Source organism: Ixodes scapularis, unplaced genomic scaffold, assembly GCF_016920785.2.
Source record: "Ixodes scapularis isolate PalLabHiFi unplaced genomic scaffold, ASM1692078v2 PGA_scaffold10__122_contigs__length_95168666, whole genome shotgun sequence".
NCBI classification, from domain to species: domain Eukaryota; kingdom Metazoa; phylum Arthropoda; class Arachnida; order Ixodida; family Ixodidae; genus Ixodes; species Ixodes scapularis.
The window spans coordinates 18342897-18367871 of record NW_024609836.1 but is presented as its reverse complement, the minus strand read 5'-3'; the positions used below and the strand labels follow the sequence as shown (position 1 = coordinate 18367871).

The window sequence follows — 24975 nt, the reverse complement described above, 5'->3', positions numbered from 1 at the left end:
AGGGGTACTCTGGTGATTTTTTCATGGTCGCTGATTTGCCTCAAAATTGGCTCAACACACGGATAGACATGGCTCTACCAGCTCCCCAAGTATTTTGTGAAAAGAAAAACATTTCGCGAAGTTATTGAATTTTTGAATTTTGTTTTCATCATGTTTCTCAAACTGGGAGCCCCTACTGGCAACATTGAAGTGTGACGACAGAAATGGTACCAAGTGGGCAGTAAGCCATCTTCCCAACTGGTTACAAGAAGCCTGATGGTGGGAAAAGAATGCCTGGTAGCTGATTCATTGACAAGCACGCAAAAATCATTGGCATTCTCTGTTTAAGACTACCTGTACAACCCGAAAATCTGTACCATTTGCGACGTCACACCACTGGAGAGCGTGCGAAAATCTAAATGCTGGTTTCGGCATCATCTTCATTTACAGTTTTCTTAATTGCTGTTTTGAATTTCGATAGAATAAATAGCATACCATGAAGTGCAAGTAGTCGGAAAATGCAATTTGTTTGGGTAGCTCAAAAAATGGCCGGAGCACCCCTTTAAGATGAGCTGCACTCGTAAATGGGAAGAGGTGGTCTTGCATTGCAAAGCAACTGAGGCTACGAGCAAGACCCCAAATACTCCTTGGGCAAGGGACCACACAATGTATGAACCCTCTTTTCTGCACCCTGATGGCGCTGACGCAACCTCTATGCCACGATGGCTGCCCCAACCCTGACCTCAAGGAACTGCGAACAGAGTCTCGCAGCGCAGTGACGTGGTGCCAGAAGCGGATCGAACTCGTTAAAGCGGTCGGTTCTGGGAAGAGCGAAAGTGCACGGACCTGTTGTGCCTGCAGCCGGTCCTGTATCTCGGGCACACTCCAGCTGGAAGAGACGGCCATCTGGTTGGGAAGGCGGGCCTCCAGCTCCTTGAGCCAACGGCGAAGGCAGCGCATCTCGTGGGCCACCTCTGCAATGATGCAGGAACGGGCCACCGGTCATTTCACACGCACGAGAAGGTGCAATGGGACACATCCACTAAACCAGCTTGAATCAAGCTTTGGCAGCAATCTGGAAGTTTGCATGACTTCAGTTAGAACTTCGAATAAAAGCAGAAAGAAGTTTCTGTAGAATCAACCCAATAACCCAGGGGCTGTATGTTTTGTCGCAGAAATAAATAAAGCCATGGCATTACACCCGCCCTCCATCGATTCCAACATTGTGATTGTTGTAATTGCTCATTGTTGTCATTCCTTCTTGTAACCACCACACTGTTAGCAAAAAGGGTGCAGTTGAGTAATATTTGGGGATAAAATACATCCGATTTGGAGTAATTTTAAAACATTTACATGCTTCGCAAGGAATAAACACTCACTAATACCACTGGAGGTCATAAGAATGCGGTTCTTGTTCACGAATACATGCCCATGGGTGTTCACGACCACGAAAACACCAATGAGCTTGTTGAGAAACACTTTACCACCATCACCATCGTCGGCCCGAATGACCTTGCTCAGACTATAGTGGCACCAGGAGTCCGTCCCGGTGGGGCAACCTACATGCCCCGGCTCCTCGTCAGTGGAGCATCAATGCAGAAGGCTTGCAAACACTCCTCGCTGCATGGCCGTCACGTCAGGCGAACAAGCATAGTAGTTGGTAAGCTGCTCCATTTTCAGATTTGTCAGCTTCCCTTTCTCACCTAGTCCCTTCTTTGCCTTCCTCAGGGCTTCAGGCCTGCATACATACGCTTCGCGACATGGACTGCGTACCGTGTTTTTCGATTGAACGGCCAAAAATAACAGTGGCTGCCTCCACTTCCATGGCACCAGCAGACCCATTGAAGTTCTTCTGGCAGTTGGGTCGGTGGTCATCCATCCATTCCGTGTAACCCTCTGTGCCTGGCTTTGGTCCCTGGGTGCACAGCTGGCAGTAGTTGGTGTGGACGCTGAAGTCCAGCACAAGACCACTCTTAAGTTCGATCATGACACCAAAACTGAAGTGGGACATGTGGCCGCATTTGTGCCAGGTTCCGTCGTACATGGTGCACACATCTAGGAGTTCCCCGTCTTTGGCTTTCCCCGTTTTTTGCACCGACTGCGCAGCCGTCTTCATCACATTTGCAGCGGCGGTCATGGCTGCACCATGTACCTTCCCGCGGCAACTTTCTGGGACGTCTTCAGATAGATCGGCAGCAGTATATTCATCCTGGTAAAAAGATGAGTTAATTTCGTGAAGTTAACACCACAGTCGTGTCACGAGAAACCGATGCGCACTGCGAGATAATTCTGTCGTGTGTCACCAATATTCACCGAGTGTGGAGCTCTCGCGACTTTTCCACAAGTCGGGCACAGGGCAACAAACATGAGGTGGATGCCCTTCCCGACCTTAGACAGTCCGAGAGAAGATTTCACGCACTCAGGGCACAGCAAAGCACTCACTAAAGCTGCAATGCAGGATACGCCAAGCAAGCGGTAACTGTTGAGCTGTTCGCTTTCGGTTAGGCCTAGCTGCTTCTCGGGATCGTTGGGCTCAAAACATTCTGCGGGCGCCTTTCGTTCCATAATTGCAATCTTCCGCTCGATTGCTGTGAGGTCGTCTTCGCTTGAGATTTTGGTCACCGGCAAGGATGATGCAGACGCCGATGGTCTTGGGTGACTGAATTCACGATGATCAGCGGAAGGCAGTGAAGCGATGGGCAATTCCAAGGCACTCGGCGACGGCGGAGCGCTTGGAAATGGGAAAGATGCATTCCCGTTGTCTTCCTTGGGCGTTCGTCTTCTTCGCTTCGAAAACCGGTTGCAGCGACCGAACTAGAATGGCGAAAATTTGCTTAGAAAAGTCGCTGGCATCGTGGCGATAAAAATTCGAACAGTCAAAGACTGAACGAAATTGCGCGCTAGAAGACGATTATGACGTTCCATGGCTCGTCCTAGTAAATCAGAGGTCTTGTTTAACCAGAAAAGTCGCTGGCATCGTGGCGATAAAAAGTCAAACAGTCAAGGACTGACCGAAATTGCGCGCTAGCAGATGATTATGACGTCCTGTGGCTTGTCCTAGTAAATCAGAGGTCTTGTTTCACCAACGTGACCAATAAGAGCGTGCACAGCTACGTTTTCTACAGGGTTTTGTGGTCTGTGAGCACATTATCACTAACAATGCTCCAAACAGAACAAACGGGGGCGAAATGCTCATTCCAACAAAAGGTGCCGGTCCATGCTAGTTTTAAGAGACGCGAAGGGAGTGGGCTTCGAAAATTGCAAATCTGTGTGATCGGCCGCGTCGTTGACGCAAATGCATGCCCACCAGCACGTCGAAAATAATTTATTTCGGAGTAACTACTTTACTTACAGAAAAACGGAAATAAACAGCGCGCAAAAAATACACAAGGACGAGAGGAAGGTGCAAACGACACAAGCGCTGAAACTTACTTACAGGAATAAAACTTTTGGACAGCATTCTTTACAAGTTCTAAAAGCTGGTCAACCTATTTTCCAAAAACGTGACTTTTTTTTAAAAAACCGATTCCAAAGCCGTGCCTCCCCAAGGAAAACTGAAGTGGTTCTGAATTTGAGTAAAAACATTTAAATTGTCTTCCTTCGGCCCCCAGGATCATGAATATCGAGATTATTTTTACATTTGGCACACAGAGGCCGCAGAAAATAATTTTCAAAGTACCGCCGAAGCCCCTCCTTCCCGGAGCGTCACATCATAAAAGGAGTTTGCGGAATCTCTGCTCCTGCGCACGTTCAGCACCCATCAAAGCTACACATGAGCACTCTCGCCATTTTCAGAAAGGTCCAAAAAAGACGTCGCGACTGGTGTCAGCGCGGAGGAATATACCTGGCAAGCTTGCAATTGCACGTGCTATATAAAAGAAGAATCAAGACAGTGAACGTGAGAGCCTGCTGAAAAATGAGGAGCTCATTGAAGCGGTGCTTGCTGTCTTCGAGAGTGACCCACAATTGTCAACAAGACGAGCAGCCAGGTTTTTGAAATTTCGGAAAAAAGCGTACGACGGTTTCTGCGGAAAAATAATTTGCGCCCGTACAGGATGCAAGTTGTCCAAGCCCTGCACGACGGCGACAACGTCCGCAGTTTAGAATTTTGCAAGGCGGAGTTGCTGCGAATTAAGAGCAACCCGGGGCACCTGCCATTTCTTTTATTTAGAGACAAAGCAAACTTTCACCTTGATGGACGTGGGAACTGCCAGAACAGCAGGATATGGGTTCGCGATAACCCTCATGCCGTGGACAAACGGCATCTCCATTAACCGAAGGTGACAGTGTGGAGTGGGATTTGGCATGAAGGCATAGTGGGCCCCTTTTTTTTCGATGGCACTGTTAACGCAGATGCCCACTTAAATATGCTGAAAACAGAAAGGCTCCCTGAGCTTGAAAGGTACCACATGACAAACAAAAACTGTATATTCATGCAGGATGGGGCAGCTCCCCATTACGCAAAGACTGTGAGGGCATGGTTCAATAACACATTCCTTCGATAATGGATAAGTCGGGGATCAGACTATATGAACTGGCCTCCACGATCCCCCGACTTAAATATGAGTGACTTTTTCCTATGGGGATTAAAAGAAGGACTTGTTTACAAGAAGAGGATCCCCAGCATAGAAAAGCTAAAAAAAATTGAGGGTGCGTTCCTCGAGATCGACGATGGGATGTGCGAAAGGGCATCCTGGTGTATGAAACTCAACTTCGGCTTTGCCTGTCTGTGAACGGCGGGCACATCGGATCGGCCGAACCCTAGTCGTTTAAAGGGCCGCTGCAGCATCAAAATTATTTCAAATCACCGTAACAGAAGAGGCGTATCAGAAGATGTATTTTTCAAGAATAAACAATTGAATGAACGCACAACTTCCACTTCCTGACGGAATATAAACTATTAGTTTCCCTCTTACTTTTGCCTCTCCTGCTGCTTGCGGCACGCGGAGAGCATAGCAGAGGCTGCTGATAGAGGTACCAATGGGAAACCAGCAAAAAGACAACCATCTCTCTCAAATACCAGCCATTTTATCACCGGCCCCCCGAAATGACTCTAGCGCCGTAAATATGGCTCCAATAATTATGATTTCTTTTTTTTTTATTTTTACAAATATGTCTTGTGACGTGTGTGTTAATTATACCCAAACTGTATGAAAAAAAATTACTTTGTGAGTTAGAGTGGCCCTGTAAACACCAAAACAAACTTGTCTGCAACGGTACCAGCACCACTTGCTATTCCAGACTGTTAATAAATGATCTCGTCACATCATGGTGTCCTCTTGCTTGCATGATGATCTGTCAAAACTTGACTTGAAACAGGTAATTTCGAGAATCGTTCATATATTTTAATAAAATCACTTTTCATTGTGGTTATCTAGCCCGATGCCAGCCTTTCGTGCGGTGTTCCCCGCGCTCTTGCGTTCAGTGTGGCACCTGGGAGCGGCGTCGTGAACCAGATTGCAGACGGCGAACGGGCGGGTATAGGCCATAGGAAATGTATGTCTGCCATTTTTTTTATCTTTCTAATAATTCGCTACTCCCGAGTTGACATCTGAAAAAAAAAAATAGGCAAAGAACTTTGGAATAAATGACGTTCGTGTGCCCAATTTCAGGTATGTATGTTTGAAATTCGATTTTTGCTAGGCGTGCCAAACATGAAAGTTTTTACGGCCGCACCCTGTACACAATTTAGTTACATTTTCAAATAAAATTAAAACTGCGAAAATGGAATTTCGACACCGCTGCCAATAGCGTTCCAACGTTTCAAGCTCGCACGATGGAATGTGCCCTCTTCCTCAAGACCAAAAGTGCATGCACTGCGTAATCGTCGCTGTCATTGTAATTCTTGTCACTACAACTCTGAAGCCAGGTAACATACATAGGCAGCTTCTGTTTTAGCTGGCCGCTGAAAAGATAAAAGCTCAAAATTTTTCTTTTAAGCTCTCTTCCCTGTTTCCACCGTGGAACAAACTCAATGTTTGCTCTGGTTGGGGATGCCATTGATGAACAACCGGTCTCCTTTTTGTGGCTGGCGTGACCCACAAGTGCGTGATGCGTGCCACCCTCGGTTGAGAGGACGACGGCGTTTCTTCTCCCTGGAGAAAGCTGAAGCAATCTTTAGGCTCGTTGCCTGGTAACCGTGCGGCCTCGCAGGCCTGCTCCTGGCTTCTCCACCACTCTTTTATTCTACCACCACAACGCTACCGCAGCCAAGATAACGCCGACCGCCTGGCCAGTGCTCCCTCAATTCCTCCAGCCAGTCTCCACTTCAAGGCTCCGGCCCTCGGCGACTCGACGCCACTGCCGTCGAGAACCGTGGAAGGTTACCTCAGTTTGCGGGAGGTCACCTCAGCTCTCACTGGCCGACTCGCTGGAACCTTTCCCGAAGCTTCGAGCAACGGTGCTTGTGATGTTGAGAAGACCGCGTCATCCTCCTTTTGTATTTATCATCTCATAATCACCATCACTTTCATCTTGTATATTATATCATCACAGAACCACCATCACTAGATGCGGCACCATGGGCCTCCATGGCGCAGGCTGTAGCCTTTCTGCAGTGCGGCAGCCCTCATGAATTATTAATGCATTAGCATTACTGCCCTGGTACATGCGCTGACCTTGGACTGGTTTGGACAAACCAAAGTTTGCAACGTCGCCCCGGGATGGCACCACAGCCACACTGGCTGTGGAAACTGACTAGGAAACACCTTCTGCAAGCGCTGACAGATGGCAGGCGGGGTGCGGGTGTGCACTTTGGATGCCTTCAGAAGCTCCTACTGCCAGCTTTGGGGATCTGCGGATGCAAACGGGCTGCGGTTGCGGCCCCTGTGCACACGGGCAGTGCAACGGCACCACTATAGATCTGATCTTCCAGTCGTCGAGTACATAATATTCAAACGGCAGCATATGTGGCATGCTTCACGTTGTACAGGCTGCTCATGCGCGTGCATTAAACGCACATTCGCAGTGAATGAATATGCACAATCAAATGGCTCTGTCGTTTTACGCGCATCGCGCGCACGTCCTTCATGCACATGCTAAGTAAACTGATCTTCTTGAAGCAGGGAGAAGAGGGGATTCAGGAATGTTAACCCCACAAAAAAGTGCTTAGAGGCTACATTCACCATGCTTTGTCATATATAACCACTGCACGAAATGCAAACGTATATCTTCGAGAATCAGGGTACCGGCAGCGGCGATTTTGGCCCATTTTTATTCTCATTATTATTACCCTCTGCCACGAGTCGGCGATGCTGCCCGCGTCTAGCCACATCAGCGTGATACCTGAGATGCTGTGCAGTCACGTGGCAACGATTGTCAAACACCCAGACTTTCCCGTCTTTTGACCTTGTGCGTCAGCTGCCAACTCAGACCGCGGCGACTCCAGGGAGACATTGGACGAATGTGGGAAGCACTGCACGGCGAAGCTGCTCCGTGGGAATGACACGCACAACTGCACGGAAAATTCGACGGGACAGCCACAAATTGACAATCAAGTGGACCCCAGACCATCGGGGTATCTACGGCAATGAGCTGGCCCACAATGCAGCGCGAGAAGCTTTAGATCACATCCTAAAAAACTGCGTAGAAGTAGGCTCGTGCGAATATTCAATATTTTCGAATACTGTATTCGATTGAATAGTATACCATTCGAAATTCGCTTCGATCTGAAACCTCGTATTAGGAAATTTTGAAGCATTCGGCCCGAGCGGATAGCAAGTCCTGCTGCAGTCATTTTCGGTGGTTTCGGTTTCGTTTAGGAAGTAATAGCGCTATCAAAACCAGTTACTTCTTTTTCCGCAAAAGCCACAGACGGACAGGTCTCGCGGCCTAGACAAGCCAAGCCAATACTCAGATCGACTGGCGACGTCGAACACTGACGACTGGTCTGGGATCATCACGACTGATGTGTCTCTGACCGGCAACCCGATCTGGAACTATTTTATATAAACTGCGCCGCGTACTGAAGCCCGATGTCATAAGTGCAAGGCGCTTCTGAAGACCCCAACAGGGACTACGATGACGATGGCCACACACCTGATGCGACACCCAGACTCGCACAAGGCCTACCTGGATAAGCATCATGCACGTGGATCAGGGTTGGGCAGAAATACTCAAGAATGTATTTGGAAATACAAATACTGGGATACATTAAAATAGTAGCTAAAATACTGATACTAAGATACATCTGTAAAAATTTATCGCGATACGTATCGGAAATACATTTAAAAAAGAGGCAAAAAGTATTTGGAAATACAAATACAGGAATACATTTTAGGGAGGGCAGAAATACAAATACAGAAATACTGATAGTGCAATACATTTTCCAAACTTTTTGAGATGCCAACTGAGATGAAGCTTGAAGTTTGAAGTGGATGTTTTCAATCCCAAAATTACTTTCCTGTAGGCTTGGCACTTTGCCTTGAAGGCAGTGGTTTCGGACGACAAGCAGTCTTCAATGGGCCCAGAAAAACGTTCCATCAAGGGCTGACCGCGGTCCCTTCCATGACATCCTGTCTGTCTGACGAGGGAATCCTGTCAACATTGATCACGTGATGTCACGGTGGAATGAACTACTATTCTTTATCTGTGGGTGTGGCCTTGAACATAAAACTTTACCACGCTGCTGTATGAAAGGACATTACGTACTTTCGTTGTAGGTTACTTCGTTGGAGATCGTGCAGGCAGTGTCATTTGCAATGTTTGAGAATAGTGGACCACCTGAAGTATCTTGGAATACATGTCTTCTTCTGTTACGGTTGAAAAAACAATACGGTAGCATCCCTGTTCTGAAAGTCCTTACTGCCGACCCTCCGCCACCGACGCACGGATTGCAGTCCTCAAGTTTTGCCTAGCATTATCCAAACAGAGACCTCGTGGAGTGCGAGCTGATATTGTCGGCACAGGTGCGAGCTGTCCGAGAAACAGCGGTCTCGAGACGAGTCGCGGGAGTATGTAGTCTGGGATGGCACAGCGAGGCCACTTCTGGCCTCCTTCTGGGTTTCGGATCACCAGAGAAGCGGGTCACGTTCACGTCAGCTGATGACGTACCCTTGAGCCGTGCAATGTTACGGGCGCAGCGGCAGATGCATTCGAATAAGTGTTGAACTCCACAGCGTAATTTTTCCTACTATTTCAAGTCAACCACAGCCAGGCTCGTGCTGCAACGGAATATGACTGAGCTTTGCCGACGGCGTGTACTCTGTACGCTAAGGCGAGAGAGACGGTTAGCAGCGGGCATTGGATGCCAGCAAACAATGACTCAAGAAATCCCTACCTAAGAACCTGCGGCAGAAGATGCTCTGACTCCACTCCTGGCACGCCACCTGGTTCGAGACCCCGACCATGCAACAATTCTCAGAAGAGAGAAGAGGACGCATAGAAAAATAGTTTGCAGAATCAAAAGGAACCTTGGTCAGCATAGTAACAATGCCCCAGCATCTCCTTGACTCTGGTGCCCTCAGAAGTAGAAAAAAATGTGTTCAAACATTTTTTTTTTTTTTTTTTGGGGGGGGGGGGGGGGAAGAGTATTTCTCAGAAAATGTAACGAAATACATTTCATCCCGATTGTATCGCGATACAAAAAAAACATTCCAAATGTATTTCGATACAGGAATACAGATACTGGTGAAAAAAATGTATCGCGATACAGAAATACAGATACGAAATGTATTTCTGAAATACTATCGCAATACATTTGTATCGCGATACTGCCCAACCCTGACGTGGATGCGCAACAAACCTCAAGCAGGAAATTGGCAATCCGAGCGCTCATCGCTCGGTTGTCGATAGCTTTAAGCCGAAAATGAAAGCTTCGGCACTTAAAGCACAACAAATGACAAAGATGACTGGATGTTTCATTGCACGCGGCACGCACTTGTACAACGTGGTTAAAGAAGCTGATTTCCTCGACCTAATCAACTGTGCCATGCTGGATTACGTTGTGCCGTCACGAACAACGTTCTCGAGGGCCGTAATTCCAGAGCTCTACAAATGGAAAAAAAATAGAGGTGAAAAAGGAGCTTGGGGAGATCTTTGCCAGCGGATTAAAGTGCCTCTCTCTCACAACAGAGAGTAAGACCTCGCGTGTCAACGAGTTACATGTGCGTAACCTGCCATGTGATGGAAACAACATTTGTGCAACGTGTGCGTACAGCAGTGCTTTGGGCACTTGCTTGAGCTCTGCATTAGCGATGCTAAAAGAGAAGTGGCTGGATTTTCTCAGCTGTGCACAAAGGCCAGACCAATTGTCAGCTGCTACAAGAGAAGCGCGAAGGCCCGAGGACAGCTTTTCAAGATCCAAAGGAACATGCATTAAGATCCTCTCGAAGTTGTACAAGATGTCCCGACGCAGTGGAACAATGAGCACGCAATAATGGTAAGACTTGTGAAGCTTTGTATGCCCATCACTGTAGAACTTTAAGATTGTAATGCCATTAAGGGTCTCAGCCCAAGTGAGTGGAAGCTTCTGACTGCAGCTGTGAAAGTCCTGCATCCATTTGAGCAGGCCACGACCGAACTATCTGGGGACTGCTATCCAACACTGCCACAAGTAATTCCCCTGCTGCAATGCACCGCAGTTGTTTTTGCACAACATTTAGCGGAGTCAGGGGAGGCAGCGTCAATTTCTTCGAGCCTTTTAAGAAGCATGAACACTCAGTTTCCGGACCTCGAAATGTGCCACCTCCCAGCCCTGGCAATGCTGGTGGATCAAAGATACAAAGATGCTTGCTACATGCAGATACCTGAGAAGATGCGGGCTTGGAATCCACTCACAAAGGCAGCAGAGGACACAATGACACATGATGAACATGATGAAAATGACAATGCAGCAAGCAGTGCCAGTCAGTGCTTGCAAGACACAGTGGGAAACTCTGCGTGGAGCGCCTTTGCAAGTTTGAGTTCAAATGCACCTCCACAATCGGGCCTTACAGTGGCAGATGAGGCTGCTCATGACTACTTTAAGGCCCCCCTCCTTCCTTGGTCCCAGGACCCTTTGGTGTGGTGGAAGTGCCAAGGAAGCCTTCTTTACCCATCCTTAATTGGGGCTGCCCGTAGGTATCTTTCGATACCAGCAACGCAGACGAGGAGCGAACGGCTTTTTTTCAAATGCTGGAGCTGTTGTGAGCTGCAGAAAGGAGCACTCCCTCACCAAGCACGTCGAGCAGCTTGTCTTCTTGCACGAAAATCTGTAAACCCTGAAGGCTTGTGGAAATAAACGGTTGAGTGAATGCTTTTACTACCGCCCTTTATACGTAGATAACAACTATTCAAAGTATTTGCTTTGAAATTATTCTGAATAATTTATTCGCTTTGAATTTCCTTCAAACTAAAAAGCCTATTCGCAGAAGCTTACGTAGAAGTGGCAAGGAGGCTTGGAAAACACTAAGACTACGAAGGGGGCAAGGAGGCTTGCAAGGAAGGAAGGCGTAACGTGCTCCAGCTTCTGCTTCCGGAGAACCCGGCCGCACCTGGCTACAGCCGTTGGGCGGCCGTTCGACTCCGGATGATACGGGCCAGTGCTGTAGTCCCCCCAGCCAAATGAGCGCTCTTTGAAAAAGAAATCCAAAAAAGGTCGCTGTACTCGGTGTACCCCAGGAGGGCTTGGGGCTTCAATTGCCAACCTCCGGCACCTTCCTTGGGAATGCCCAACGCTAAAAGTGCATTGGGAATCCGCATGGGCTCAGCTGCCCAAAGACACAGAAGAGCCTACGAGCCAGCGCACTAGGACTCACCCTACGGGGCCTCTGCAACACTGTAAAAAGAGGTCTTGGATTCGCTTCTCGCGTACCTACACAAGGCAGGCCTCCAGGACTGTGTATCACACCCTTCCCCTGATGCCAATAGGCGATCGAGAGGGATAAACCCATTAAATGTTTGCACTCACTTATTTCTTCATTCTTTCATAAGGCGCACCAGCTATTTTTAAGATGGGAAGGATCTAGAGATTCCTCTGGTCTACCTTCCCCAAATAGACACCATAACAACCACGGGAAGGAACACACGACTGCCTCCGAGGGAGTTATGATTCATTCGTGCAGAGACCGGCTGCCAGTGTTAGGGGCTCTCGCTCCACATCCCCTCATTTGGGACATGACTTCGGAAAATGTGACGACCGCCGAATGATGAAGTTTTGCATCTTCTCCTACTCCCAGAAAGGAACTCGCCGGGCGGCCATGATGAGATTCGGATGTGTTGTTGAAGCTCTCTTCGACACCTCTCCGACCCCAGACCACAGGGCCCTACGTCCAGCAGGTAAGGCGCCTTACTTACCTTGCCAGCACAAAGGCATTTCGGTAGGAACCATTGCACTGCTTTAAAGTACCAAGCGTCTCGCTTCGGTGACGGAAGGATGACAGTCCCCAAGTAGCCCACTACCGCTACTTTTATACATGTGGCAAGTTCAGGAATGTTCAGAACACACGACGACAGCCCAGAGTGAGCTGGAACTTTCCAGAAAGTACAGAATTATAAAAAAAAGAACCGGACCGAGCGGGGTTCAAACCTAGTTCCTCTGCATGTCAGCCACGTATGTTGCCAGCTCTGCCACGTACGCAGCAATCTGAGCTTCAAGTCGAACCTCCGCATGTTTCCAGTAGCAGCTCAAGGGTGCAACAAATATAGTATAACCTCCTTAATACAGATCTGCTTACAGCATATGTTAGGTCACAACATACCAATTTGTGAAGTTCTATGCCATTGAGCCAACTTCACTTATTACAGATTCTATTATAACATACATCTGGGTATAATGAACTTTATTAGGGAGTTTGTAAGCACTAGGCCATTCCATCATAGCGGACTCTTTAACAGCAGTGATTTCTGACATTATGTGGCTTTGGTGCAGTAGTGGCGGCGTCTATTTTGTGGTGCACTGCTGTCGTCGCAATTGGTGCCTTGCGAGCCTCATACGACCCAAGGCACACAGTGATCACGCGCATCGGTACAGCTCAATAAAAAATTGCTACCTTCCAAAGTTTAGAAATTTCAATAGGATGGTACTTTTCTAATATCTATTCTCATTTTGTCAGTCCCACTGGTTAGAACAGATTCCAGTCAAAAGTCAAATTTGGGGGTTTTACGAGCCAAACCAACGACGGGCATCTGGCACGCTCCAGCGGAGGACGAGGATTAATTTCGACCACCTGGGGATCTTTTGACGTGCAACCGAAAGCTCGATTACACGGCTCCTTCTCCGCAATAAGCCTCCGTCAGATTGCGAGCACCTCGGCTGGGATTCGAACCCGCCACATGGGGATCCGTAGGCCGGCGCTCTCGCCTCGGAGCCACCAAGGCGGCTCAGATTCCAGTCATAATTCGCATCAAAGTCTGTAGTAAAAGTAACTAGCTGCATTCTGCATATTCCTTTCACTAGAGACCAAGAACTTTATCACTCTCAATGTCAGCTATAATGAGGTTGTACACTGAAACCCGTTTAGAACGAACCCACGTACAGCGAATTATTGTCGATATCGAACTCGCGGAAATTTTAAATAAGGATGCATGTAAAAAGTACTTTTTATAACGAACAACATACTGGCTATATCAAACTTTTTCCCCTCCGGGAAGGCTACCAAAAATGCGCAAACAATGGCCTAGGCTGTCCCTTCCCCCCAAAAAAAATCTAGGAAAAAAAGAAAATTTGAAAAGCTGAAGCCCCGAACAAAATTGATAAGGACAAGCGATTAAAAAAAAAAGAAAAAGCTAAAAAAAAACACTGCACGCACGGACAGAAAGAAAAACTTCATCCCAAAGCGGTTGCCTTCAAAGATAAGTGATTCAGAAGGGGAGATAAGCTAAAAAACAAACTCTACACGCATTCAAAAAAAAAATCTTTTCAGCGCTTTATTACAAGATGAAGCGAAGAGATGAGGGAGAAAAGGAAGCTCTCGCCCTACAATGAACGCATCATGAAAGTTGGTTGTAAATGGTTTTTGCTATATCGAATTAGTTGCTATATCGAACTGATCGTGGCGTTTCCTGCTGTTCGTTATAAGCGGGCTTGACTGTACTGTAGGAGCTTACAGACTGGCATATCCAAGAGCTACCAACTCCACAACACTGCACAGCAATAGAAACTCTTCGTGTAGGAGAAAAACAGGCCCCTCTTTTTTTGGACTTGACACGAACCGGTGATGAAGAGAACAATTTATGGGCGGCAAAAATGTCCTCGGTAGATGCTGCAGGGGCTACTCCGAAAAGAAAAAAAAGCGAAGTAAGCACGGGTCCACGCGACCAAACTACGTCCCAAGGCATGCTTATCAAAGTCTGTCATCTACGGAGCCATTCGCCACGCTTGTGCATTTCACCAACACTAAAAACGAAGCCAATAACTAATTGTCTGCATGAAAATGAGTAGGAAAACTGGCAGATGCTGTTGATCAACATGGCAGAACGCAGCCTATTTCCAGTGAGGAGGCGTTTCATGAAACCACTCTAAAGCTTTGGCTCCATTGCCAGAGAAAGTTGTCCCCGACATTAACGATGGCAGTAAAGCATGTTCATGTTATTCAAGCATATATGTGTATACCCTGTTGCGGGTGAAGAAAAGCGGTACAGGCCCCTCCCACGAGGCCCTCCACCCTTTCCACTAAGCAGAGCGAATGCTGGGTAGAGTCCCTCCTCACCTCGTCTCGCCCCTTCTCCAACGTTCACTCTGCTGAGTGAAAAGGGTGATGGGCTTTGTGGAAGGAGCTTAACCTGCTTTTTTTCACCCGCAGCAGGGTGTAGTACAGCCAACTGATTACAAAATCCATTGTGTTAGTTGTCTATAGAAGGTAGACTGCATATGCCTTCTAGGCATATGCAAACGCATATGCCTAGAAGCATATGCGTTCTGCATATGCATATGCGTCTGCATATGCATATGCGTCTGCATATGCACATGCATTTGCATGTGCCTTTTAGGCATATGCAAACGGTACATTTTAAGTTCAGTATTTGGTAGAATATTTTCTCACCAAAGATTGAGCTCTTATGTCTTTCTTCGAGGCTTTCACTACTGTCGTACCAAGGTTAAGAAAACCGAGCTAAACCTATTATTCCCAAGCTTCCATTTCTCCAGCAATAAGCTTCGTTAATTTTAATCTATCTATTCATTAAAACCTTGGACTACATGAGGCCTACATTAAGCTGGAGAGCAATACAGGATTTTGACAAAATATCAATCTTAGAGTGATGCCCAGCTATACTTAATCTAGGGAATTTACAAGTACTCACAGTAGTCTTAACTATAATTTCTTCAATCTAAAATTTAAAATACATGCATGACCAAAGATGCACGCAACTTGCCAGGACATCGCTGCCTAACACAGATTCACGTGCAATAGCCATAGTTTACATTTGAGAATTTTACTGCAAGGTAGATATCCACATCCACCCACTTTCAGATCTTTCCAAATATACACCATGTGCACGCCCGGTCCGAAGGTTAGCTTTTCCCCTATGCACGTGGAGGCGGTAAAGAAAAAATGCTGTCACATTTAAAAGAGATTCGCAGAATGGCTTCTCCATAGCGTGCCAGTGCTCGGTGGGAAGCATATTCACCGCAGCTAACTAACCGGCAGTGACTGTGGCTTCGTCAGCACCTAGAAAGTTTGAGATCATCTCCGAGCGAACACTAAATAGTGTATCATTCTAAAATACTATTTCAAATTAGAATATTGGCACAACCCTACCACTTAAACGTGGTAAGCCTCACTCAAAAATAAATGGTCTCTATTTTGTTGGATTGTACCACATCCATAAGCAGGGCTGTTGTAAGGAGGTTGAACAGCCTCCAGCTGTTTTAGGGGGTCTCGATTCAGTCAGTACCTCATTTAGATGAGTCAACAGCAAGTTTTAGAACAGCGTACGCAGAAGCTTCACATACACAAAGTTCACGAAGGAATAGGGTCGTCACCAATGAACACGAGGCGAGCCCCAACCGTGTTCTGGATTGGCGCATGGCGACGATGCTATTTGTTTTTCTTACGCCGTTCTAAGGCTGGCTATTATACTTTTCAGAGCCCATAGTTGGCAGCACTGCTCGAACTGTAACCCATCAGGCACTGTCTACCTTGAAAGGCCTGGGTCGGGGCCGCGCGGGCGTCCTTGTCGGGGTCCACGGCCCGTTCCACGGCGTCCCACTTGTTGGAGAGCAGGTTCACCCTGCGGCCCACCTCCTCCTTCATGCTGGGGTGCAGGGCGCCCAGCCCTTGGGCTTCCTCGGCAAACAGCTGCAGCGACGTCTCCCGCTGGCGCAGCTCTTGTCGGACCAGCTGCACCCAAGGGACGCAAGACAGAATCAGCTTCACTGGTATAGTGAGTGTCTAAAATGCCTTCCGTTGAGTCGGATTCACAATTTCTTAAAATTCCAGCTGTAGTTTTAAAGAAACCTCGGGATAAGAAACAGGTTTATACTCCCTTTTACAAGTTGGTTTCCATGTTGGCAAGGGCATGGGCTTGTGGCCTTGCATACCGTAAAATCCCAAAAGATAGCCCACCTAACATGAAGAGCAAATCGGGTGAAAATATGGAGTGGGCTAACTTTCAATGTACAATCAAGAAAAGTTTAAAAAATTGATATTTTAAGGTCGTGTCCCTTCCGGCAACGAAGCAAAGATGTCTGTACTTCCCAGTCAGCAATGTTCGCGTATATCCTACCATAGCTAACTAGCCGCATTTACGCCGAGGCCATCACAGATCCCAGTACTACGATTAATAGGAATGGGCGATCTTTCGGTGTTTAAAAAAAATATAGCAAACCAAGCCAAAAATAGGGTTGGGCTATCTTTCGGGGGTGGGGCATCTCTCGGGATTTTACGGTAATTCTTTGTTGCACGAGCATTCACACATTGAAAGAGTTTTTGAAAACTATTTGCTCGTGCCTGTGCCTTTGTCAGCACTCAAGATGGTTTGTAAGATCAGATATAACGAATGAAGATAAAAAAAAAGAAAAACGAAATTGCGAATGACAACACAATGTGTGCTTCGATTGACAGCGGCAGCTGCTGTGCTGTGGAAAGGTACAACGAGGAGGTTTGCCTTCAGCCTGTGTGCTGTACAACGTTTGTAATGGGTTGTTTGTTTTCAGTGGAATTGATGTAGGAGATGCATGTGAGGAGATGCGTGCTTTGGTGGAACTATCCTGTGAGGTGTTGCACGTGTTAGAAAAGGATGCAGAGACATGCTTCTTTTTTGGCCGAAACGCTCTTCCAGAATGGGGTCACCGTGACCGCGCCTGCTGTGGAAGAAGTGAAAGTATGTACTCAAGCTGTTCTGTACAGGCATGCAGAGCACACGAGAACGGAACCTGGGCAGCGGAAGTGGGGAGGCGAGGAAGCGTGTCTGCACAGCGCGACCACGTGGGTATTCCATAACATGGGTATTCCACAACGCCGACGGGGAGGCGGGGTGGACGGGGAAAGGAGGAAGGGAGAGCATAGCCAGAGGGAATGTGGATGTAGCAAGAACAATATGGAGATGGAGAGCACTCTCCCGTGATCATGTGGGTTTTTTGGAACAGTGGCAGCCTACAGGGGGGGAAGGGGGCGAGAGAGAGCTTTGCCACACTTGGTGTGCATGTGTGAGGGACGACGGGAAGAAGGAGAGCACTACCTCTGCTGTTAGAGTGGTGTTTAGCATTCGTTCATGAGCATGTTTTGTTGGGAAGGAACGCTAACAACTACCACTGTAAAACCGAGAAGAGGAAAAACGCAAACAAGAGACAGGACAACAGACATGCTCCAGACACCGGTCTATGGACAATGACAAACCTTAGTACGAACCCTCGTGAGGCTCTGATTTGAGACTGTGATTTGACAGAGTTCAATGAGCTTGGTCAGCGATCAATAGTTTATATAGAAAATATTTTATTTGTGCGGTAGAATAATCGCATTAAGTCAGTTTTCAGACATCAGCAAGTTAAATTTACCTCCGCGTTAGAATTCTGCAGATATGGTCAATAGGAGAATCATTACAAATTTTGGCTCTCCCGCAAATGATACTGCCATTGCTTGTGATTTTTGTGAGCAATTTGAAACTATGAGACTTTTTTCTTTACGTTTTGACATTATTTCATGCTAGCTATCTCCAATCTTCTGTATTTCTAGCAGACTTGTATGTAATTCAACTACTCTACTCAAGTTACTGTAGTTTAACTACTTTTCTGCGTAGTTTAATAACTTTGAATCACATTTGTATTTCATTTCGGTAATTAGTAGTCTAATTACTTTTTCTGAGTAACTTCTACTCAAATTAGAAATCACTTTCGAATTTTAGTGATTGTTTTGCCTAACAACAAACATTCCTGCACAAAAGAGATAAGATGTTGGGAGATCAGCTGATATTTTCAAAGGGAGAAGCATGTGGCATAGGAAAGGGAAAGAGGGCGGAAAAAAATGGGTTGGAGAGTTCAAAATCCCCCAAACGTTTCCCGAGCACCACCAACCCCCAACCCAACCCCCCCCCCCCCCCCCCCCCCCCCCCTGCAACAACACTGCTACGAAGCGCGGGGAGTGAACAGGCGCGACGCAAGAGAGGCCGAGTAATTGCAAGATTAGCGCCGAAGACCGGCGTTTCTCTCTGTCCCGAAGCTCAAGGAGACTTGACCCATTAGAAGAAAGGGCTGGTCTCCGCCTCTCCCCAAAGTAGAAACTCTCGCCCACTACAGGAGGTGCTCACACTGCATCCTCACTCAAAGGAGGCAACAAAATACAGCAGCTGCTCTGAGGCTCATCTGGTGCTCCCGTATTGTGCTGTACTCGAAGATTTGCGTGCTAAAGGGCAACGCAAAGGGGGCCTTTTTGCGCAGCCTTTTTTCACAAAAGTTAGAATATACAGATCTTCAAAGATTCAAAGATCGTTCGAGAAACCTTAGTAATTCCCCCAATGTTTTTATACACAAACTCAACTCTCCTACGTCACGCCGCGGTGGTGGCGCGTTGGACACACTTCCGGTCTGGGGCGGTGGGCAGAAGTCGCCGTTCGAGACATGCATTCTTGTGTTCTTTTCGGAGAAACCAGACAAAAAACCTGCGTTCTCGTCATAATGCTGCGACGGGGACTGTACCAAAAAGAGTCTGGAAAGGTTTGAAGATCAGTTTTCATGTGTTTCTGCCCGCACCGTTCGTCCGAGTACATGGGTAGTAGCCGTGAAAAGGGTAAACCAGACGCTGTCGAACTACGATTGCTTGTGCGGGCAACACTTTGTGGTCGCCAGATGTGTTTGTTTTGTTCCAACATGAACGAGAGAAAACCGCCAAGCTGTCCGGGCCACCCGCGGGTTCAGTGCGTCTTCCAATTCACACGGCCGCCTGATCGTTCGAACTTTCGTCTGCTCTTTCGAACTTGTCTGCTTTTTGTCGTCTGCTCGTTCAAACAAAAGCGGCCCGTAGACCGAACTTTGACCCGGTGATTGCATTAAGAAGTAAATGCAGGCCTCAAAAGACTGAAGTAGGCTCAGTGTAAACAGTAGATACAAGATGTTGATCATTGGTACCAGTGGCCATCACCGACTTGTTACGCTTGGTCTGTTTCCGCTTCCAAATTTAAATATAGACGTCGATCATCGCCGCTACCTTCTACACTTTTGCAGCACGAGCGACGTCGCGACCGAAAATATCTAGAAGAATCTCATCATGGTTTTGGCGTCCATTCTGTGGCAATCACGCGAATGAATCGCCGCACGTCAAATTATTTACGCAAAGTTTAGCGGTGTAACGAGCCTTGATAATTTCGCTCAGGCGATTAAAGTGGTAAAACATTGCTATGAGGACGCAGAATCAACAATTCCAACGCAAAAAAAAGAGTATGCAGACTCACACAGACGCCGGCAACGTGACATTCCAACGCTTTGTAGACGCGGGATGCGGTGCTTCTTGCTCGCACTCCATCTCGCATGCGTTCGAACTGTCGTCTGCTCTTTCAAACTTGTCTGCTTTTTGTCGTCAGCTCGTTCAAACGACAGCGACCCGTAAACCAAACGTTGACCCGGTAATTGCGATAAGAACTAAGTGCAGGCCTCAGAACACCTTTGAAGGTTGGTTGAGGTATGTAGGCAAAGTGTAAACAGTAGATACAAGTAGATGTTGATCATTGTTACCAGTGGCCATCACCGATTTGTAATGCCCAATTCTACTTGCGGTTTTCAGTATCGACGTCCACCATCTCAGCTACCGTCCACGCTTTTGCAGCCCGAGCGACGTCGCGACTGAAAATAGCGAGGAAAATCTCATCATGGAAGTCAAACTTTAGCACCCATTCTGCGGCATCCACACGAAATGAATCGCCGCAAGTCACATTATTCACGCAAAGTTTTGCCTCGTTAATTTCGCTGAGACCGCTCAAGTAGTCAGACATTGCCAGGAAGACGTAGAATCAACAATTCAAACGCGAAAAAGAGCAGGGGGACTCACACTGACGCCGAAAACAATGCAATTCAATGGTTTGTTTATGGGCGACGGCTAGGCTTTTTGCCCACCGTCCACCGCGCATGCGCGGCGCCGGTGGCATCCGCTAGGGGCGCTCCGGTTTGTTTGTAAACATGAGTTGGTGTATATAAAAAATAATAAACAAGCAGTTTTAGAAAACTTGTACTTTACTTGAAGTATATTCTCTGGGCATGTACTTGTACTTTCCGAGGAAAGTAAAACTACCAACTTCAAGGTGCATTCCCCGAATTTGAAAAAAAAAAAATTGCGTATCGTCGTGTGAAAACGCGCTCTTTCGAGACGTCATCTGGTCATTTCTCCGAGTGAAGTACAGTGAAACCCGTTTAGAACGAACCCACATACAGCGAATTATTGCCGATATCAAACTCACGAAAAATTTAAATCAAAATGTATGTAAAAAGTACTTTTTATAACGAACAACATATTAGCTATATCAAACTTTTTTCCCCTGGGAAGGCTTCCAAAAACACGCAAACAATCGTCTTTCAGCCAATGTTTTCGTCCGAAAAAATGTAGGAAAGAAAAAAAATTCCAAAAGCTTGAGCTGTTAACAAAAATAAGCGAAGAAAAACGATTCCGAAGGGGCACAGAAAAAAAAAATCTTTAAGTGCAAAGCGGTTGCTTACCAAGAAAAGCAATTAAAAAATGGAGATAAGCTACAAAAAAGATCTTTCTAGCGCGTTGTTTCAAGGCGGAAGCGAAGAGATGAGAAAGAAAGAGAAGTTCTCGCCTCCTCTCCCTTCGCGCCCTGTTTCACCTAAAGTCACTTTAGTTTGACCTAAGGGGCCTGCATGTCCCGCCGAAGAGAACTTGAAGGCACTCTAGTTTGACCCTCCTCACCTTGCGCGTTCTCTTGGGGCTTGACACGCCACGCCCCAAGAGGCAATAAGCCTATCGCATTTCAGATTCCATAGCACTGTCACATGCCGTTGAAAGCGTCAACCACCAGGCAAAGCTCTCTCTCTCTCCCTCCCTCCTTTCTTCTCGTTAATTTAGTCGTCGTTTGTTGTCGTCTTTTTTGTCCCCATTGCACTTTCTGTTCACTGTGTGGGCCAGCTAGTTCGCGCCCGAAATGACGACGAAGCAGCGGCAGGCTCTGCTACTTTCCGACAAGGTCAACATCATCAGTCGTGTGGAGCACGGTGAAAAGAAATCAGACGTTGCCTCCGCCTACAAGATCCCCAGAAGTACGCCGAGTACAATTTTTAAAAACAAGTCTGCCATCCGAGACAAGGCCTGTGAACGGCCAAACGCGGACAGCAGGCGCATCTGCAAGCCGGCGTACGACAAGGTGGAAAAAGCCCTGTACCAATGGTTTTTGAGCATTCGTGTGCAGAACCTGCCGGTCTCCGGACCGATGTTGCAAAGCAAGGCTAGAGATTTTGCATCCCTCCTGAACGTTGAGGGCTTCACCGCTGGATCTGGGTGGCTGCAGCGATTTAAAGATCGATATTTAATCGTCGGGAAAGTCGTAGCTGGGTTTTGTAAATGGGGTTTGCTATATCAAACTACTTGCTATATCGAACTGATCGTAACGTTTCCTACTGTTTGTTATAAACGGGTTTCACTGTAATCGTGGCTGTAAGACCGACACAAATAAGTGGCTTACAAGTTGGTTGTGTCAAATAGCTCGTCAGCGAGAGTAAAACAATTACTCTGTGGTGACTTGACTATATAGAATATTCGCTGCCACTTTCGTCAAAAACTGATGCACCTCCGATTCCCTCTGGAGCAAACCATACCAGTTAAAAAAACCGAGCTGTTTAAAAACCTACTCACATCCAACGTCACTCTATTCGCGTTATCAACTGATATGACCCGGGGGAGAAACCCAGATCCACACGAGCAAGATTTGGAGCGCAGCCAATGTGGGCCCTACAGCACCCCTCGATAATGACGCTATAGATGCACCCGAGGTGCGCCTGTCATTGCCCCCTTTTACAGCTCATTCACACTGGAAGCGGATCCGCGTCCGCAAGGTGGTTGCGAACGCGGTTGTATAAAGGATCAGTACAATTTCACGCGCATTTGATGTCATCAAGTGCACGTGAAATTGTACTGGATCTTTATACAACCACATTCGCAACCGCTTTGCGAATGCGGATCCGCTTCCAGTGTGAATGAGCGGTTACTATGGCTTCCAGATGCTCACTGCCCTCTCGGAACATTATACAGTTAAACCTCGATGTAACGAAGTCGGTAAAATTCGCAATTTACTTCGTTACATTGAAATTTCGCTAAATCAAAATTTGGCTTTAGCATGCAAAAAAAAAAAAATTCCGAAACATTTTACGGGTTACATTTTACCGAAAATGACATTTATTTAGGGGCAAAGTAGTCCGCGAGTTTTGCTTGCGCCTTGTCCGACAGTAGCATGCGGCGTCATACTGCGTTCGAGCGCCCAGAGCGCTTGCACGGCATCTTGCTGCCCATGCGACGCCGTGTACCTCCTCAGTACGTCCATTGCGTCGAGCACTTCCCGAGTGCTCGGGATCTCGGCAGTTTCTTTAGGATGGCGTCCAAAACGTTTGCTTTCTCATCGAAAGAAAAAACTTTACGTTTCCTTATGGCAGCAAGCACGTGAGTGAACCGCCCAGTTGAAAAATAAAGCTGTTTAGTTTACGCGGTGCCAACGTTTCCAACCGACACAGCACTCTTGCCCGCACAGTTTACTTGCCCCCTTGCGCCCACAGCGCCCACAGTGTGCTTGCGCCTTTGCTTTACATCACGCTCGCAAGACGATAATCGGTCTTCTCGGTCTTCTTTTGGATGGCACTGCCCGTGCGGTCGCGCCATCACGTCGCTCCCCCGCTGAAGTTGGCTCCCGCGCTACCCGCGGTACAGTGGACTATGATGATCAGTGAATGTCAGTGGTGATGCTGTTATGCCGTGTTAACTTTTTGCTCGGCATTTTCTGGCCAGCCCCGCGGAATCCGCTTTGTCGCATGCCTCGCCGGCGCTACCGGCGCCGCATCCTCGGGCTGCTCGGGCAGCCTAGGAACGTTGGAAGGCCTGTCCCCGTGAAGTAACCTATCAAGCGCTCGCGTTTGCGCATAATATTTTTTTTAACCACAATTTTTTTGCCAAGTTGTTTTTTAGAATTTATTTATTTATTGCCTTCTATGGCCATGGCGCTTCGTTATATTGAAATAGCAGCAAAATAGACTTCGTTATATAGAGACTAAAAATACATGGGGTCTATGGGCAAGAAATTATGAAAAATAAAATACTTCGTTAAATCGAGGATTTCGTTACATTGAAGTTCGTTATATCGAGGTTCGACTGTATACAATAAGCTCAGGTGCTCGAAGAACGAAAAATAACTAGTACTCTGCTTCTACTACGACTAGAATAATTCTTACTTCTACTTCTACTACGACCTGGAGTGATTCCACGTCATACTCGTACAAAACAATCTCGTTTCCACCTAAACTCGACTGGATGGGCAGAAACTCTTTTGACCAAGCATCGGATGAACGGAACATGGCTGCGCGCCGAGTGACCACTTACAGCGGCCATCTCCGACTTCCGCTCGGGGTCACAGTCCAGCATGGAGGACTGAAGGCGGTGCAGCCAGTCGTGGAGTAGGTTGAACTGCTGGACAAACTCGGCAAAGGACAGCGTCTCGCACGGGGGAGACACTCCTGCCTCGTTCAGCGCCAGCTCTCCACTTGCTTCCTGCGAGGGCCAGGGAGACAGGCCAGAGAACTTCAAGCGCGACGCGGCACCGATGGCATAAAAGGCCACTTTGCGGGTCTCCAGAAATAATATTTGTTGAAGCACCCGGCAACAACCCTCGTAGAGTGGGCAACACTGGTTAGCCAAACAGTGGAATCAAAGCTTACTCACGCACGTTAGTACAGAATATGAAAGTCTAGTTCACGGGTGCACATTGTAAGGCGGGAATAGTTTTCATGCAATAGTTGTAGGTGCTAGGGAAGGATGTCAGAAAGTGGCAATTCCATTTTCCTCTGACTAACTTGTGCACACACAATTCAAGAGAAGATAGAGGTCAAATGTGCTGATGTATTCGACCTCAGTCTTCTGACACAGTTGTGGATGAAGAATGTCTAGAGGGCCAGGAAACATCCTTCACAAATGCATACAAACCTCACTGGAAAGACTGCATTTCCTCCAAAGCAGAAAACACAAAAAATTATAGGTCAATAGACCATTCCATTTAGAGCTCTCTGGGCAGCACCATTTTGTTCGGCAGCAGCGCCCTCTCCATACATCCGGGAAATTCAGCGGGTTCGGCGGGGTAAAACGAGAAAGATGGCATGTGCCCGACTCCGCTAGCAGACAACAAAACATGAGGTTGCCATTCTCCATCTTTGGGCTGTATCGGCGGGCTGTACGGAACATCGAACTCTCGCTCGTGGCTGCCGCTGTGAAGTGGTTCGCGTTCTTAGAATAGTTATGGCTACTCCAAAATCAGCCTAGAGTCTCTGTTGTTCTACTTCGGTAAATGATCAACTGACATATCTTTTTTTCCGTTACTTAAATAGCAGTTGAGTCAGCCGGCAGTACTACCCTCAACTACTGCGTGTTTTGCGGCAGGAGA

General features: G+C 47.3%; 1 protein-coding gene across 1 annotated transcript in view; it reads right to left on the bottom strand.

Annotated features, from left to right (window-relative positions):
- LOC8042354 overlaps positions 1-24975 on the bottom strand; it is a 484035-nt gene that overhangs the window by 290621 nt on the left and 168439 nt on the right. The window contains exons 5-7 of the mRNA XM_042287475.1: positions 23922-24089; positions 16037-16238; positions 826-953 (exon numbers count right to left, since the gene is read on the bottom strand). Of these exons, the coding sequence (XP_042143409.1) occupies positions 826-953; positions 16037-16238; positions 23922-24089 (498 nt within the window). The remainder of the gene's footprint in view (positions 1-825; positions 954-16036; positions 16239-23921; positions 24090-24975) is intronic.